The 16358-nt window shown below is 41.1% G+C and overlaps 1 protein-coding gene across 1 annotated transcript; it reads right to left on the bottom strand.

Annotated features, from left to right (window-relative positions):
- Nucleotides 1–496: 496 nt before the first annotated feature.
- LOC133327352 (beta-1,4-galactosyltransferase 2) lies at nt 497–1471 on the bottom strand. Its single transcript, XM_061535911.1, has one exon. It carries the CDS (start codon nt 1469–1471, stop codon nt 497–499), a length of 975 nt encoding a protein of 324 aa, XP_061391895.1.
- Between the last annotated feature and the right edge of the window lie 14887 nt (nt 1472–16358).

The following is a 16358-nucleotide window of genomic DNA, read 5'->3' as shown; positions in this document are numbered from 1 at the left end:
CCAATTACGTTCAGGATGGTGCGTGCAGTCGTCTCAATTCGTATTGGGCACAACCAATAAATTCCAAAGATAAAGTCTTTATAATAAGAAATCTAAATTCAATCCATTTTTACAAGTTCCTGAATGGAAGTCCCAAAAGGAAATTTAATAAAAAAAGTTTGGGTATTATGGAAATCCTAAAAAATCGTGGAAGTATGGAGTTCCTCTTATAGAAGATTTGTGTGTAAAATTGTAAATGTTCTCTGAGGTATGCCTTGCAGAAATTTGTTTCCATAGGCAGAATAGGTTTTGGTATTTAATTTGAACATTTTTCTTAATATAATTATGTGCATAATTACGAAATAATTAAAAATACAAACTAAAATAAACCAAACCAAAAATTACCACCCGCACCGTTACCCACCCCACCTCAATCTGTCTTTAATTGCCCTAAGTATTACTTAAAAAACTTACTCCTCCTTCATCTCCATCTTCGGATCCACTCCACATCACTCCCTTATGTCTGCACCAAAATATGTGTAAATAAACTATGAATACGACGATCTTTCTCCGTGTACACCAACGAGTTGAGACCATCCGTATTGTAACGCAGCGCTCCCGATCTCAGCAATGTTACACGATTTTCATTCTTCTTTTCAGGTTTATGTCGTAGCATTGTGTATTCATTGAGATGTGGTGCAAAACGGCATATATCAATATTCCGAGATTTTAGCCGCTCAAACAAATCATCATCTTCACCACCCCAACCTTCGTACATATTCGACATACCGTTGATAGTGCGGAATTGTTGTGTTCGTATGGCTACAACACCACCAAACAGGCCACGGTAGGGTAAATGGAAACGCCACATATCCAATGCGGCACACATATGCCTTGGCAGCTCGGTACAGGCGTAGAGGCTACCCAAATTCAGCGGCATCAGATCCACATCATGCAATATCAAACATGGAAATTCAAATTCCGCTGCTATCATTGAGCCAATATTAAACAACTTCGCCCGGTTGAAGGGCTTTTGGTCGTACTGCTCCACCAGAAAGATCCGATAGTGGACCTTTTGCAACCGCAAATAGTTATGCATGTACGAGAGAAATTTATGCAATTGCTGCTCTCGCTGCCTATAAGGCACTATTATAGCTGAGCTATACTTGGCGCGACAGTCTTCTGGAAAATATTCACCACCCGGCAAGATTTCTTCCGGCTTCACCACCTCATCACTGTACTGGGGTGTGTACATGAAACGATTCTCTTCGATAATTTCCTCATAGCTACACTCCTCCATGTGTTGTTGCGAGATATTTGTTGTCACCTGCGATACCAGGGCGTTGGGTATTTCTTCGGGACTCAAGTAATCATAATGGGAAGCAAATCGATGTGGTAGTATGGAATATATCAACAATATACAGCAGGTAACTTTGGCCAATAGTTCAGCAAGGTGATATTTTCTTTGGAAAATCTTTAGACTTTTTAACATTTTGTGGTTGTTGTTGGGATTTGCACTTTCTTTAACAGGAATTGAATTTTTGAAGGCTACTTGTGTTTTACACTTTTAACAATTGCTGGACATTTCTTTTAGTTTTTTGGGGTTATTGCAAAAATTACTAAGGCTAGACTGTTGTTGTTGTGGTTGCGGCTGAGGCCAAATCGTCGTTTTTTTCACTTTGAATTTTGATTATGACTTGAGTGGCCTCTTTGATAATCGCGAACCCCCAAAAAAAAGTACGGGGCCAGCAGTATTAAAACAAAAACAAATGCAGCACAATAGAAGCAGAATCAGAATTTGTTGTGTTCGTGCAAGATGCAGGGGGCACGCACACACATTGCAGTGCAATCAGCTGTTGCGAACAGATGTTAAGGAAACGGCGGCAACAGAGTTGTATTGTTGGAGAAGGGGAAGATTTTAATGCTACGTTTACATTAAATAACATTTTATGCAATTTTATACAATTTATAGATCACAAAAATAATTTTTTAAGTTTTTATATTATTTATTGATAATTTTATCATATGTAGTCCTTGGGGCCTTGATTAAATTGTTCTTGCGGGACTCCGTATTTTCGTAGATATGGGCCTTTAAAGTTCAATTTAAAGTTGTATAAATTCTGGTTGAAAAAATGTAAATGTAATATTTTATCAGGGGATTCAATATGGGTAGACCTATTTAAATTTTCTAAAGCAATATGGATAACAGCGACTGAAGTGCGGATGTCTAATATGTAGATTCCTTTTATTTTTAATTCATACTTCGTGAGACATTGGTCGGTAAGTACCTTTCATATTTAATATTGATGAAGATTTAGAAAGTCAAATAAGTTTAAATAAAGACTAAAAGTATTATGGCCAAAGTTGGCATCCGTTCATAGGAGGAAATCTTAAATCCTTGGCCGAGTGCCAGCCACTCACAAGTACTTACTTACTTACTTAGCTGGCTTGTTACAGAACGGTTGTTCCATAAGCCGAGCTTAAAAAAGATTTCCAAGCGCGTCGGTCTTGTGCGCAAGTCCACCAATTTGGAAGACCACGTTCCAAGATGTTGTTTTCTACTTGGTCTTTCCATCTAATTCGTGGCCTTCCCCTTCTACGGGAACCATCCGTAGGCTCATTTTTATATGCCTTTTGAGCTGGGGCATCTTCATTCATCCGCACAACATGGCCTAGCCACCGTAGTCGCTGCAGCTCAATACGACTGACTATGTCGATGTCTGCGTATAAATTGTAGAGCTCGTGGTTCATTCGACGCCGATATTCACCGTCGACGCAGATCGGCCCGTAGATCTTTCGGAGAATTTTTCTCTCAAACACCCCAAGCGCTGCCTCATCTGCTTGCGCAAGTACCCATGCTTCTGATCCATATAATAGCACGGGTAGTATCAGCGTCTTGTAAAGTGTGAGTTTGGTCTGGCGAGAGGTGGCCTTGTTTCTAAACTGCTTACTTAGACCATAGTAGCATCTGTTGGCCATCACAATCCTTCTCCGAATTTCAAAACTGATATCATTCGTTTTATTTATGGCGGTACCAAGGTATATAAAGTCTTTAACTACCTCGAAGCTGTAGTTCTCAAGTTCCACAGTTGGTCCGAGTCTACTGGACGTCTTGCGCGTTGATACCATCAGCTTGGTCTTCTCGCCGTTTACTGCCAGACCCACTTTGGCAGACTCCTTTTCAATTTGTTCAAAGGTGGCTGTTACCGCTCGCAATGTTCGACCCATTATATCGATGTCATCGGCGTAGGCGAGTAACTGGTGTTGTTTGGTGTACAGAGTGCCATTTCTGTTCACCTTTGCGTCTCGTATGACCTTTTCCAGTAGGATGTTAAAAAGATCACACGACAAACTGTCACCTTGTCTGAATCCTCGTTCGGTATTGAAGGGCTCCGATAGGTCCTTTCCTACTTTAACGGCTGACCTTGTGCCACTTAAAGTTATCCTGCATAGCCGTATTAATTTTGCAGGAATGCCGAACGCAGACATGGCTTTAAACACCTCTGAACGGATAGGACTGTCGAATGCGGCTTTATAGTCGACAAATAGGTGATATGTGTCGATATGTTTTTCGTGGGTCTTTTCCAGGATTTGGCGCAGAGTGAAAATCTGGTCAATGGTCGATTTGCCAGGTCTGAAGCCGCATTGGTATGGTCCGATGATGTCATTGACCATTGGCTTCAATCGTTCACACAGCACACTGGATAGCACTTTATATGCGATGGGAAGGAGACTTATTCCTCTATAGTTGGCACATATCGTCTTGTCTCCTTTTTTGTGCACGGGACACAGGATGCTGAGGTTCCAATCATTGGGCATGCATTCATCTAGCCAAATTGTGTTAATCAGCTGGTGCATGCTCCTGACCAGCATCTGGCCACCAGTCTTGAATAGTTCGGCTGGTAACCCATCGGCTCCTGCTGCTTTGTTGTTCTTGAGCCGATTAATTGCTTTTATGACCTCATCTTGGCTAGGTGGTATACACTCTATACCATCATCTCCTATTGGTTCTGGGGTATCTTCTTCATCGCCACTATTTGATACTAGTAGCTTTTCGAAATGCTCCTTCCAGATCCTCAACACGCTGTCTGTATCTGTCACCAGGTTTCCTTCTTCATCTCTACAGGAGGATGTGCCTGCACCAAAGCCTTCGGTTTGGTGTTTTACTCGTTGGTAAAATTTCCGGACTTCATTCTGACTCCTGTACATCTCGATTTGCTCACGCTCACGTTTTTCTTGTTCTTTCTTCTTTTTTCTGAAAACACGTTTCTCCTCTCTCCTTTTCTCCCGATAATTCTCCATCACGTTACGTGTTGCTACTGTCTGCAGGGTTGCCCTATACGCTGCGTTTTTCACATCAGTAGCATTACGACACTCCTGATCGTACCATGGGTTTCTTGGTGGTGGTTTTTGGTACCCAATTGTTCTTTTTGCTGCAGTTTGTAGGGAGTGGGCAATTCTTTGCCATTGTGTTTCTATACTATTATCGGGACAAGAAGTGCTTTCTTCAAGCAGATGGGTAAGTTGAGCGGAGTAGGCCTCGGCTACCTGTTGTGTTTGCAGCTTTTCGACGTCGAGTTTCCGTGTTGTATTAGATCGCACCTTTGCTGCAACATTTAGACGGGTGCGTACCTTGGCTGCCACAAGGTAATGGTCCGAATCGATATTCGCTCCTCGGATCGATCGGACGTCTAACACACTGGATGCATGCCTTCCGTCTATCACAACATGATCAATTTGATTTCTCGTTACTTGATCAGGAGAAATCCAGGTGGCCTTGTGTATATCGAGATGCTTGAATCTGGTGCTGCTAACTACCATGTTTTTTGCTGCCGCGAAGTCGATCAACCTCATGCCATTGTCGGAAGTTTCTTCATGAAGGCTGAATTTTCCGACGGTGGGGCCAAAGATATTTTCCCTTCCGATTTTTGCATTAAAATCTCCTAGCAGAATTTTAATGTCATGGCCAGGGCAACGGTCATATGCTGTTTCTAGGCGCTCATAAAATATATCTTTGGTCTGTTCATCTTTATCTTCGGTCGGAGCATGGGCGCAAATTAGACTGATGTAAAAGAACTTCGCTTTTATACGGATTATAGCAATTCGCTCATCTACTGGAGTGAATCTAGAGGCAAGGTCTTTTATTCTCCTGTTAACCATAAATCCGCAGCCAAATTCATGTCTCGTTTCATGGCAGCTATAATACAGGGCGTAATCGTCTGATTTACTTACGCCTGTCCCTTTCCATCGCATTTCCTGTAAGGCAATAATATCGGCTTTGTACTTCTTAAGTATATCCGCCAAAGCGAACACTGCCCCTGTTCTGTATAGCGTGGGCACATTCCAAGTGCAGATTCGCAGATCGTGGTCCTTTATACGTTTGCGGGGGTCGTCAACATTATGGGGGTTTGGTTTTCTTTTTCTTTGCTTTTTCATAGTAGGTTGGGTTTTCCGAGAGTGGGCAACTAACCCGACGCCTCAACCCATTTTTTTATAGTTCTTATGGGTGAACTCGCGGCACATATTAGCTCACTATTTCATCGGGTGATGAGAATAGCTCCCCAGGTGGCACCGCGGGGAGGTCAGTGTCCACAATTGAGATGAAAGAGGGACCAAGATAAGCCTGGGCTTCGCCATGTTAAAGCCAATCAAAGCCGTTGCTTGGTATCTATCATCCCCTACGCCACCCACTCACAAGTACTATTCTTACTAAAAAGAGATTTTGTCTTGTAGCCGGAGTTGTCATCTGCCCGCAGGAAAAAGTTCAAAACTTCGGGCTGGCCACCCGTAACCGGAATTGCCTTTTCTCCATAGGAGAAGGTCTTAAATCTGGCTCCGGATTATAATATATCTAAGTTTCTTTCTTCTCTCTTACTTAGTCTCTTCGAAAATTGCCACGATTTTAAAGCAGATATCCAAACAATCATGAAGGCAGCTGAGTTAGCCAAAGAACTATGTACATATTACTAAATCAGCACTTATAACAATATTTGTCTATAGGCAAGCGGCCCTAAAAGCAATTAAGTAACGACTGCAAAACAGCCTTGCGGGATATATGTCAGTTTGTTAAACTTTATTGGGTCCAGGTCATAGCGACATGAAGGGAAATCTATGTAGCAATTTATGCTATTACCAAACCCTATCAAAGCTGTCCGCCGATCGCCGATATACTCCTTAAAAACACTCTAACGTTGCTACATAAGCTTATACTTGCGATCAGAAGTATAGCTGAATACTATCGGACCCATCCGCAGGTTGCGTATAGTAGAAAGTCCAGCACTGTTTTTTGAGTAGTTGTGTGTGGAAGAACAGTCGCGGACAGTAAAAGGGAGAGTATCGGAGGAAATGCCATGACCTTCTGGACTGACGGGGCCAAGTGTTTTTGGCGCCCAAACTTAACAAAATTTAAGGAGCCCTAGACTTCTCTCCTAAAGACTGACTCCCAAACGCTGGTGTGTTATGCGAACTCTTGTCTATCTGTGTATATGGCTGGCAGTCAGGGTTCCGGGTTCAAAGGGAGGGTCTGGACCGACGAGGCAAAATGTTTTGGCACCCAAACTTAGCAAAATTTAAGGGGTCCTATACTCCTCCCCTAAAGGATAACTCTCTAACGCTGTTATGCGAACTTGTGCTCGTAACTGTTTTCGAATGGAGTCTCATCGATACCTGGGCGACTCGATGAGTATTAGGTTTAGTTACCAATTTCTTGCCAATGTAAGGAGGCTATGACATGATTGACCTCATGTCCTCCACTTAACCAATGCCGATAGAGTATCAGATCTTTAAAAAAAAACCCAAAAGCCAAGCACAAAAAAATCTTCCTCTGATGATGGTATCGCTGCCTTGGCGCATATACACGGAATATGAACTCGGATTCGGACAAGGACTCTTCTAACTAATCAATGAGCGTATGTTCACGCATGTTACAACGGGCGCCAACTGCGGTAGGGGACTACTTTGCGTTAATCTTGATCGACATAAATGAAAATTTGACCCGACAAAGTGAATCCTTCTTCGCCATCATTGAGGAATGCGGCAGCTTCCGTTTAAGCCAGGAGTGTATCCCAGCTGACCAATGGGATGATACGCCATTGTCAGATGAGGAGGTCGATGCTGATGCCACTGTCATCAGAACTCGATCATCGAATCAACAGGGGATGTCAAATATGTCAGCTGTGGGTGTGGCTCCTCCGAAGCGGAATCCGACGTAGATACTTCGCTTCAATCGATAGACCATCTATCATGAGCAAACTGCCACTTAAGGGATAGAAATTCAAAGTGACTGTTCCAAAGCTTCAAGCCAAACGAAGCGGTATCGAAGAGCATTTTGTTATTATCAACGATACATAAAGAATCTAACGTGATAAGGAGAAGAAATTGGATAAAGAAGCACCTAAACGTCGTGAGGATATACGAAAATAGCTATCCCCATAAGGCCTCTAGGTATCTTCCGATCAACCGAATTCCAACCTTGTGTACGGTGACAACAAAGGAAACCCACTCTCCAGGATCAATAAATGGGGGCAAACACGACACCAACGACTGGGGTTGTGTTAGCCTGAAATTTGTAGGTCTTTTAAAATTCAAGGCTAAGACTTTTAATACAAAGTCAGGAAACTATAAGGCGAATATAAGGAACTGGAACTACTACTTCAAGACGTAGGGTTCTATCGTTCTTCTCGACACATCAAACCGTTCAAAGAGAAGACATATTTGGAATTCTTCATGACTATTAAAAAATTCTCATTTCGCCCATCCTCAGCGATTGTTCTCATTTTCCAGTGTTAGTTCATTCTTATAATCGCATGTGTACGTTTGTAGTTAAATGTTCCGATTTGCTCATTTAAAACCTAATTGAGATTGAGAATAAAAACATAATTCAAACAACAACAACCAATCATTACTATCCAAATTAGTATTTAAATTGCCTCCTACACAGACATTTTTCATAGTGGTAGATCGTAGTATTTAATGCACATCAACAATTATTCCATTCACGTCGACATAGCTGGATGATAAGTTCGATTTCCTAAACCATATCGGACAAAGAGTTCAATTCCCTTGATATGGAAACAAAAAAAAATCAGAAAAATAATATGATTAAAAGTGACAAGAAAATACTTTTAAATTCCAATATATAGTATAAGATATGTGAAGTCTTTTTAATTCTGCGCGGGAAAAGATAAGATAAAATATGAAATTATAAAACTCCGAAACGTCGGAGGCATACTAAGTATGTAAAAACAATACAAAAACCTAGTAATAAAACAAAAACAAAATAACTGAATTTTATTTGTTTTGCAAAGTCAAACAAAAGGCAAGAAATGGAAGGGATGGATGAGGTCGACTTTGTAATGCGTTACAATATGAAATTGGAATTTAATATATACCGCCAATCATATAGGATTGATTGGAAAGTATTCTGTGTGTTTCCAGATATCGAACACATTAAATAGATCTTCTAATGGAAGGAAATCTTCTACAGATCCTGCATATTTTAAAACCCCTGTAAATAAGGTTTTCCATGGATTTTCAAAAGTCCATGTTTTAGCTCTGATATTCTATAATAACAGCTGCTAAATATATTTCTCAACGGATGGTCCTTGGAAATACTTTATTTAACAAATCCAAGTCTATGAATGTACCTTGTAGGTTTCTATTCTACCTGCTTCGAGACAGCGGGTTTGGATTTCACCACACCCTCACTGCTCTTAACAGGTTTCTCGAACGACACTAACGACGCGAATGAAGCAGAACTTTGTGCAACTGACGACTACGTGGGTCTCTTAGCAGCTGTGGGCTGTGATCGAGATTCGGCTCCTGGGGTCACAATTGCCGCAGAGATAGGTCCAGCCGACGCAGGCACCTGCTTCGCGCTCGCTACCTTTAGAGCATCCACTAATAACTGCCCAATCGTCACAACCTTGGATATCGGCTTCGACATTCCGGCAGAGGGTGGATTTCCAGAGGTAGGTTGTGCCTTATCAGTCTTCTTGGAGGCCTTTTTACGGGCTCTCTGTCGGGCTGACTTCGACAGTCCCTTACCCTCCGTCTTCGTGGATGCTAGTGTCTGAGACGTCTCAGTACTTAGTTTAGCCTTGAGGGCTTAGACGTCTCAGCTACCAGCTTCCTAGATGTGCTAGGACGTCCAACAGTTTTGTCCTTTTTTGAAGGGACTACCGTGGTGGTCTTCACACTAAGTCTAGGAATCCTTTAAATCAAGCAAACCCTCGCAATATCATTCGGATAGTTCCTGGAGAACTTCCGAATGAATTTGAGGTTCCTCTTGATCAAAATGAAATCCTTATCCGTGACGAAGTCGCTATCCCGTCCGATGAATCGGTTGCAGTAGTTAATCTCTCTCCGGTACATCTTCTTGGCAGCGACCTCCTTGGGGTTGACTTTTCTTGCAGTTCCTGGTACTGATGATTCATCCATCTCAACAACGGGAGTCTTCATCAGTTCCAGTCCAACTGCTTGAGAAGTCTCGCGACGTCACTACAGGCCATGGAGATGGAGTTCGGATCCTCTACCTCACCAGGGTTGACATCCCTACTCATCAGCTGGGAGGTCTAATCTTGCTTCGGAGAAGACATTAGGATAGCTGCTGTGTTCGTAACCGTAGCGCTAATCACTGCAGTTTCCATAATGTCTGACAAGGCTGTGTCGTCCCAGAGATGATTCGGGATGCTCTCCTGACTAAGGTGGAAGGAACCGGTTTCCTCTAATAAATTGAGAAGAAGATCCGTCTGCCTCTGCAGGTTTTCTTTCACATCGTGGAGAGTGACAGAACAAAAGAGTGGTCCAGGGGAATAGCTTGGATCGTCACCATGTGTGGGGGTTCATTGAAGTCTGATCTTGTAGAGTTCGAGACTGAGGGTGCCAAGGCAGTCACACCAGCATTAGTAGAAAAATCTCATGTCATATTGTTTTTGTTTTTAGAAGTGGGGGTTGTTGTTAAAATTCGGTTCCATAGAAAGTTTTAGTGAGGGATTGAGGTCACCCGTGGCATAGCCTCTTACCATGGCAAGGTCTCGGAAACTAGGCCTGAAAGAACTTTTTGAGGCGCCCAGGTATCAACAAGGCACAGTCGGGACCCTGATTGCAAACCGTACAACAGTGATGGGGACGAGGTCGCATGACACCCCAGCGTTAGAAGGGTCACTTTAAGATGTTGTGATCCAGACCTTTGAGATGGATATTTTAGGGGCACATTCTTGCCTCGTCAGCTCAGGGATCATAGGCACTCGGTCATTTTCTTCGAGACTCTCCCCCTGAACACTGAATGAATAGTATATGGCTTCCCACTATCCGCAACCTGTGGACGCGTCTGATAGCTCAAGGATAACCTTAAAACCCACTAAAAATTTCCTTAAATTTAGGTAAACTTGCTCTGAGACATCACCATCTGGTTCAGAAGATTTATAAGATTGGAAAGTTGTATTGGCTCATATCAGTTATGAATAATTTACTAGATCGTTAAAGATTGGATGAGATTGGATGTAACATGAATATCTGAATATCTAATGCTACCAATGGACTTTGTATTCTTAGATATTATTTTCCTATTTCTTTGCAGATTCTTTAACACCTTTTATCGACTCACAAAAGAATATTCCAAACTCTTACTCTTTTACATCTATTGATCTTCTTTATAGACATTCGATTTATTGGCTGTATAATATAATTTTCTTGTGTCTATTCGCTGGCATCTCTTCGAAAAGTTGGTCGATTTTTTGGCTAATGTGTGCTAATGACAAATTGAGGTAAAGTGTGATGTTTAACTACTCGACTCCGGATTCATCCAGTTGCTTAAGCATAACTATGGAAATTTCATTCGAGCCAATCGCTTTGGATACAATTACGACGAAATATTCGTAGTAGATCGTCATATCGGTTATATCCGCCTCTATATGATTTCTTTATCTAATCACATTATTTACCTTCCGAACGAACAAACGTAACGCATAAACTCAGTATACCCTCCCTCGCAATTTAGGGGAACACACAACAACAATAGCAACAAATGAGTGAGGAAAAATAGACCGAGAAAAAAGCAAACGGCTGCAGCTATTCAAATATTAGTTTGTTTTGTCAGTAACGTAATTGAGACCAATATGGAAGCAGTATTCATGCATCTTTCTGCAATAAAAATAAATTCATAATAATAAAAAAATTAAAACAAAGTGCTAATTAAAAATTATAAACACATACTTACAACAACGCAGAGATATGGCGGTTAAACAACAACAACAAAGGTTGCTGATAGTATTATGCTATGTGCTAATGTTGATGGTGGCGGCAATCAAGGCGGTGGAGAATGACAATGCTGCTGCTGCGGGTGATGTTGAGGATGGTGACAATTGTGAGTGAAATTCAATTACAAAATTAAAGAAAAAAATATTTCGTGAATGGAATTTAATTTATTAAATAAAACCTAATTCGCTTTGTTACTATTATTCTTTATAGTAAAAAGCTGCTCGCATAATTCAACGTCGCCCCTAGATTGCCCACCGAATTCCCTCTGCGCCCGACTGAATTCATCCGAACCGCAGGATTTAAAATGTATTTGTTTACAAAATTTCCACTTAAATCCTAAATGGGATGATGCGGATGATTTTACACCCACCTTGGCACCGCCACAAATCTATTGTATTCCCAATAATGGAGAAGAAGAAGTCCCGGGTAATGGCAACGATTCCCATAAAATTGTCGTCTATCTTCGTTCCACAGCAAATCCACATCATCTGATTTTTGGTATTGTCATGATTTTGCTCGGCGTTACCCTAGTCACTGCAGTATTATATGGCATTAAGGTTTTAAGTCCCGTCAAACGTACCAAGGCGGCTTATAAAATGTTAAAAAATCGCCGTCAAAATATAACACCTCTACAGGAGATGGATGAATTGGAATTGAATCGCCGCTATGAAATGCAAACTTTTTGAAATTTGTGAAAATGCGGAGCGGGCAGAAAAAAATAGAAATCTAAAGACTGAAATTGTGAAATGAAATTTTGTTTTATATAACGGTGGCTTTTAAATAAAATTTGTTTTTTATGTGATATTTAAATTTGACTGTAATTTGCAGAATAATGATGGTGGAAAATTTACTTTAATTTTAAAATTCCAATTGGTGAAGGAGATGATAAATTCTAACTATATATATATCAAGTGTAACATGAATCTGTAATAAAATTGTCTGCGAAGAAATTTTGTGCTCAAAAAGAATTTGGAATGCCATATTACAGCCACTTCGTTTGGACAATGAAGAGCGACTGCGTCTGTGCGTATACCATTCAGACCTGCTTGATAGGCTTCTTTGTCTAGAGGTTCACGTTTATATCTTTGGGCCACTCTCTCTAGATCATGAAAAACTCTTCTGAGGTGTCTGGGCCGAGAGTTCTGTCCATAAGACTTAGCAAGTACTGCATCGACAACATATAGTTGTGACGATGGACGGGTAAGATATTCGTCTCGTCATGAAGATGGTCCACTGGAGTCATGGGGAGACACTATGTTACAGTTCTCTAGGTAGCATTCTGGCAGATCTGGATATTCATCCACTGCGTATCATTTACAATCGCAAATCACACTGGTGCCCCTGACCGACCTATTGCTTTAAATGTGATCAACAGGCTTTGTCTGTCAGCGCGCCAAGTTGTGCAGGCTAGGAGGACCTGAGGACCTTATTACTACTTTTCAGCTTATCGCTGAAAAGTGGCTTATGCAGACAACATGAAAAGACTATCGAACGTTACCCCAGTCGGAATCAGTTCCCAATGAACCATTATGTTCATGTGGTGAAACAATTTACGAGATCAGTTGTGTAAAAGTTAAACCTCTCACAAATGTCATCAATAATGAGAGGACGCGACGCGATGATCGTACAATCTTCCGCATACATTACAGATTCACTCTACTAAGTTAGACTTCTTGTTTCTGAATTCCAAATACGACTGACGTACACACAAATAGTTGATTATACAACGTTTCAAACACGGTCGTAGATTTGTCTTCTCTTGGCCTTCGATAGGTCAAGTTCCAGCGTAACTGTTCGGTTGCACGGCCTGCATCAGGTGGTCTGACCACTTTTTCCTTTTGTGCTCGCATACTAATCTGTTGACTTCAAGGGTAAGTTCTCGCACCCTTGAGTTTTCAGAGTCATACGACGGAGCTCATCAGGTTCATTGGCCAGTACTGTCGCCTCTGGTGGGAAGTTTCGTCTTCGGCTATTCGACCAGAATGTATGAAGCGAGCGGCAACAGCCGTGATGATATTACGAAAATTTCTGTCAACTACCCGAGGATTTGTAAACACTCTGAAACCAGGCAAATCAGCTTTCCCATCGTTCAGGTTACGTCATTTATCAGATAATAAAGTCGGATGGCCTGTTTGATAGGAAAGTGGTCTGAGTCCAGTGAAATGAAATGGTTTGCCAGGTTATGTCATTTATCAGACCCGGTGTCACAATGATGGTGTCTGGCGAACAATCTCCTCTTATCCCCGTGAGGGCATCCTCATTAACCGCGTAAAATTTTGAGTTATCAATTTGCTCTGCCATCGCCGTACCCCTCTGGTAATTACACAGGACGGAAAGTCATAACTCATGGGGGGCATTGAAATCTCCTAGTACCAGGCGGTTATTACCTTCTTAAAGCGGACTGATATCCGGTAAATAAAGCGGTGTGCCGCTATTTATCGGCGGTATATAAACATTTAGCAACTCTACCTCGGTAGCTCAACAATTGACTGCTACCCCCATGCATTCAATGTATGGGTCACTAGAGTATAGCTTATAGATAGGTCTGTACTGGACAGAATGGTGTAACAATAATGCAAGTCCCCCACCTCCGACTCTGGTACGATTCTTTCGCACAGCGTTGTAACCACCGCAATGTTAAAAGCTACTGTTCTCCTTCAGCTTTGCTTCCTGGATCTTATTCTTTTTCTACTCATAAACTCCACAATTTCGCTGACCTTGTTGCGGAGACCATTGCAGTTGAACTGCAAGAACGATGCATTTTCTAGGCGCGGAACAGCAATAAGTGGTGTTAAGTGCTGCGTGTTTTGCTGTTGATCGTATCCTCAGACGACGATTCCTGAGAAACATTGGGAGCATGAAGGAACGTAACTCCTTTCGCAGTACTCCTGGATCCGGTTTAAAAGCAACGTCAAACATGCGCCCATTCTCTATATCAATTGCATTTCACAGAGATGGATCTACGAACCAAGGAACGGTGTTTCTTTTTATGCCGGCACGGACCAGTAAGGTTCGAAAAGGCATTACGGGGTATAATGCCTCTCCCATGACAAAAACAACGCACACGTAAATGTATTTGTTGAGGTGACAGCCTCTGGTCGGAGTCCACCTCCGGGTCAATCCGGTACACAGAACCAACCGCCGTGGCAGTTAGAAGTCATAGTCGCCCCTTCGCACTGGTGCATGGTACCAAGAATCTCTCATCACTCATTGACTCTCCAGAAGGGAAGAAAATCACTATACTAAAAAATGCAACTAAAAAACCTTCAAATTTCGATATTTTGAGAATAAAAATAAATTCCATAAAAAGTGGCTTAAATTTCGCGCTTGTTCTAATATTTGTTCAGGTAATAGCCTGTGCAGCTGTTGTTGAAAGAACATTCAGACCTTCCAGAATGTCTTCCTTTGGCCTTGAATAGAGTTAACGCCCTTGTCAAAAAATATATCACTCACGTAATGATTAAGTATTTTGATGTCCATAAATAGATAAGTAATAAAAAATGCTATCCCATTTTGACAAGTTGCACATACAATGTATTGTTTTAAAAACAAACTTAAATAAAACCAGTAAGGAAAGTAGTAAAGTCGGACGGGGCCGACTATATGATACCCTTCACCACTGTGGGTATATTAAACAGGACTATTAACATGAAATTAGATGAAATAAAATACCTAGATCTATCCATAAACATGTCATTCGTTTGTTACAATGGGACAAAAGTATGTAGATCGACTTCAAACAAATATAAATAGGTCATCCGTTGGGCTATATCTGTACTTCTGGAAAACGCAACTACGTAATTCTATGCTCAATTTTGTAAGTTGTGCAAAATTTGATGTCAATCTGACTAACATGAGCAGTTTGATGCCCAATTTACTTGAAATCGGGCGAAAATGTATATGGAAGCTTTATCCAAATATTAAGCGATTTCAAACAAACTTGTCACAGGTTAGGTTATACTAATTTCAGAACATTTTGTTCCTATTGGTTCCTTGGTGCGTCAATTACTTAAAATCAATCTAAAATAAAAGGGAGCTATATCTAAATCTAGGCCGATTTTCACGAAACAAGGCAGACATCACTCTATGCTCAATTCAGTACGTTATGCCAAATTTCGTGCAAATCGAAGGATATATAGGGACGTTGGTGCATCATTTACATGAAATCGGACGAAACTATATATGGGAGCTTTATCTAAATCAGGACCGATTTTCTCAAAACTTGGTAAACATCACTCTAGGCTCAATTCAGTACGTTATGCCAAATTTCCTGCATATGGAAGGATATATAGGGACTTTGGTGCACCATTTACATAAAATCTGACGAAACTATATATGGAGCTATATCTAAATAAGGACCGATTTTCTCGAAACTTGGCAGACATCACTCTAGGCTCACTTCAGTACGTTATGCCAAATTTCCTGCAAATCGATGGATATATAGGGACTTTGGTGCACCATTTACATGAAATCGGACGAAACTATATATGGGAGTTATATCTAAATCAAAACCGATTTCCACGAAACAAGACAGACATCACTCTAGGCTCAATTCAGTACGTTGTGCCAAATTTAGTGCAAATCGAAGGATATATAGGTACTTTGGTGCACCATTTACATAAAATCGGACGAAACTATATATGGGAGCTTTATCTAAATCTGGGCCGATTTTCTCGAAACTTGGCAGACATCATTCTAGGCTTAATTCAATACGTTATGCCAAATTTCGTGCAAATCGAAAGATATATAGGGACTTTGGGGCACCATTTACATGAAATCGGACGAAACTATATATGGGAGCTATATCTAAATTAGGACCGATTTTCTCGAAACTTGGCAGACATCACTTTAGCTCAATTCAGTACGTTATGCCAAATTTCGTGCAAATCAAAGGATATATAGGGACTTTGGTGCACCATTTACATGAAATCGGGCGAAACTATATATGGGAGCTATATCTAAATATGGACCGATATTCTCAAAACTTGGCAGACATCACTCTAGGCTTAATTCAATACGTTATGCCAAATTTCGTGCAAATCGAAAGATATATAGGGACTTTGGGGCACCATTCACTTTAAATCGGACGAAACTATATATGGGAGCTATATCTAAATCTT

Source organism: Musca vetustissima, unplaced genomic scaffold, assembly GCF_032173495.1.
Source record: "Musca vetustissima isolate MV318-11 ecotype Yass unplaced genomic scaffold, APGP_CSIRO_Mvet_v1 utg8614, whole genome shotgun sequence".
Classification (NCBI taxonomy): domain Eukaryota; kingdom Metazoa; phylum Arthropoda; class Insecta; order Diptera; family Muscidae; genus Musca; species Musca vetustissima.
Note: the sequence above shows the minus strand (reverse complement) of the source record. Positions and strands in the feature narration are given on the sequence as shown.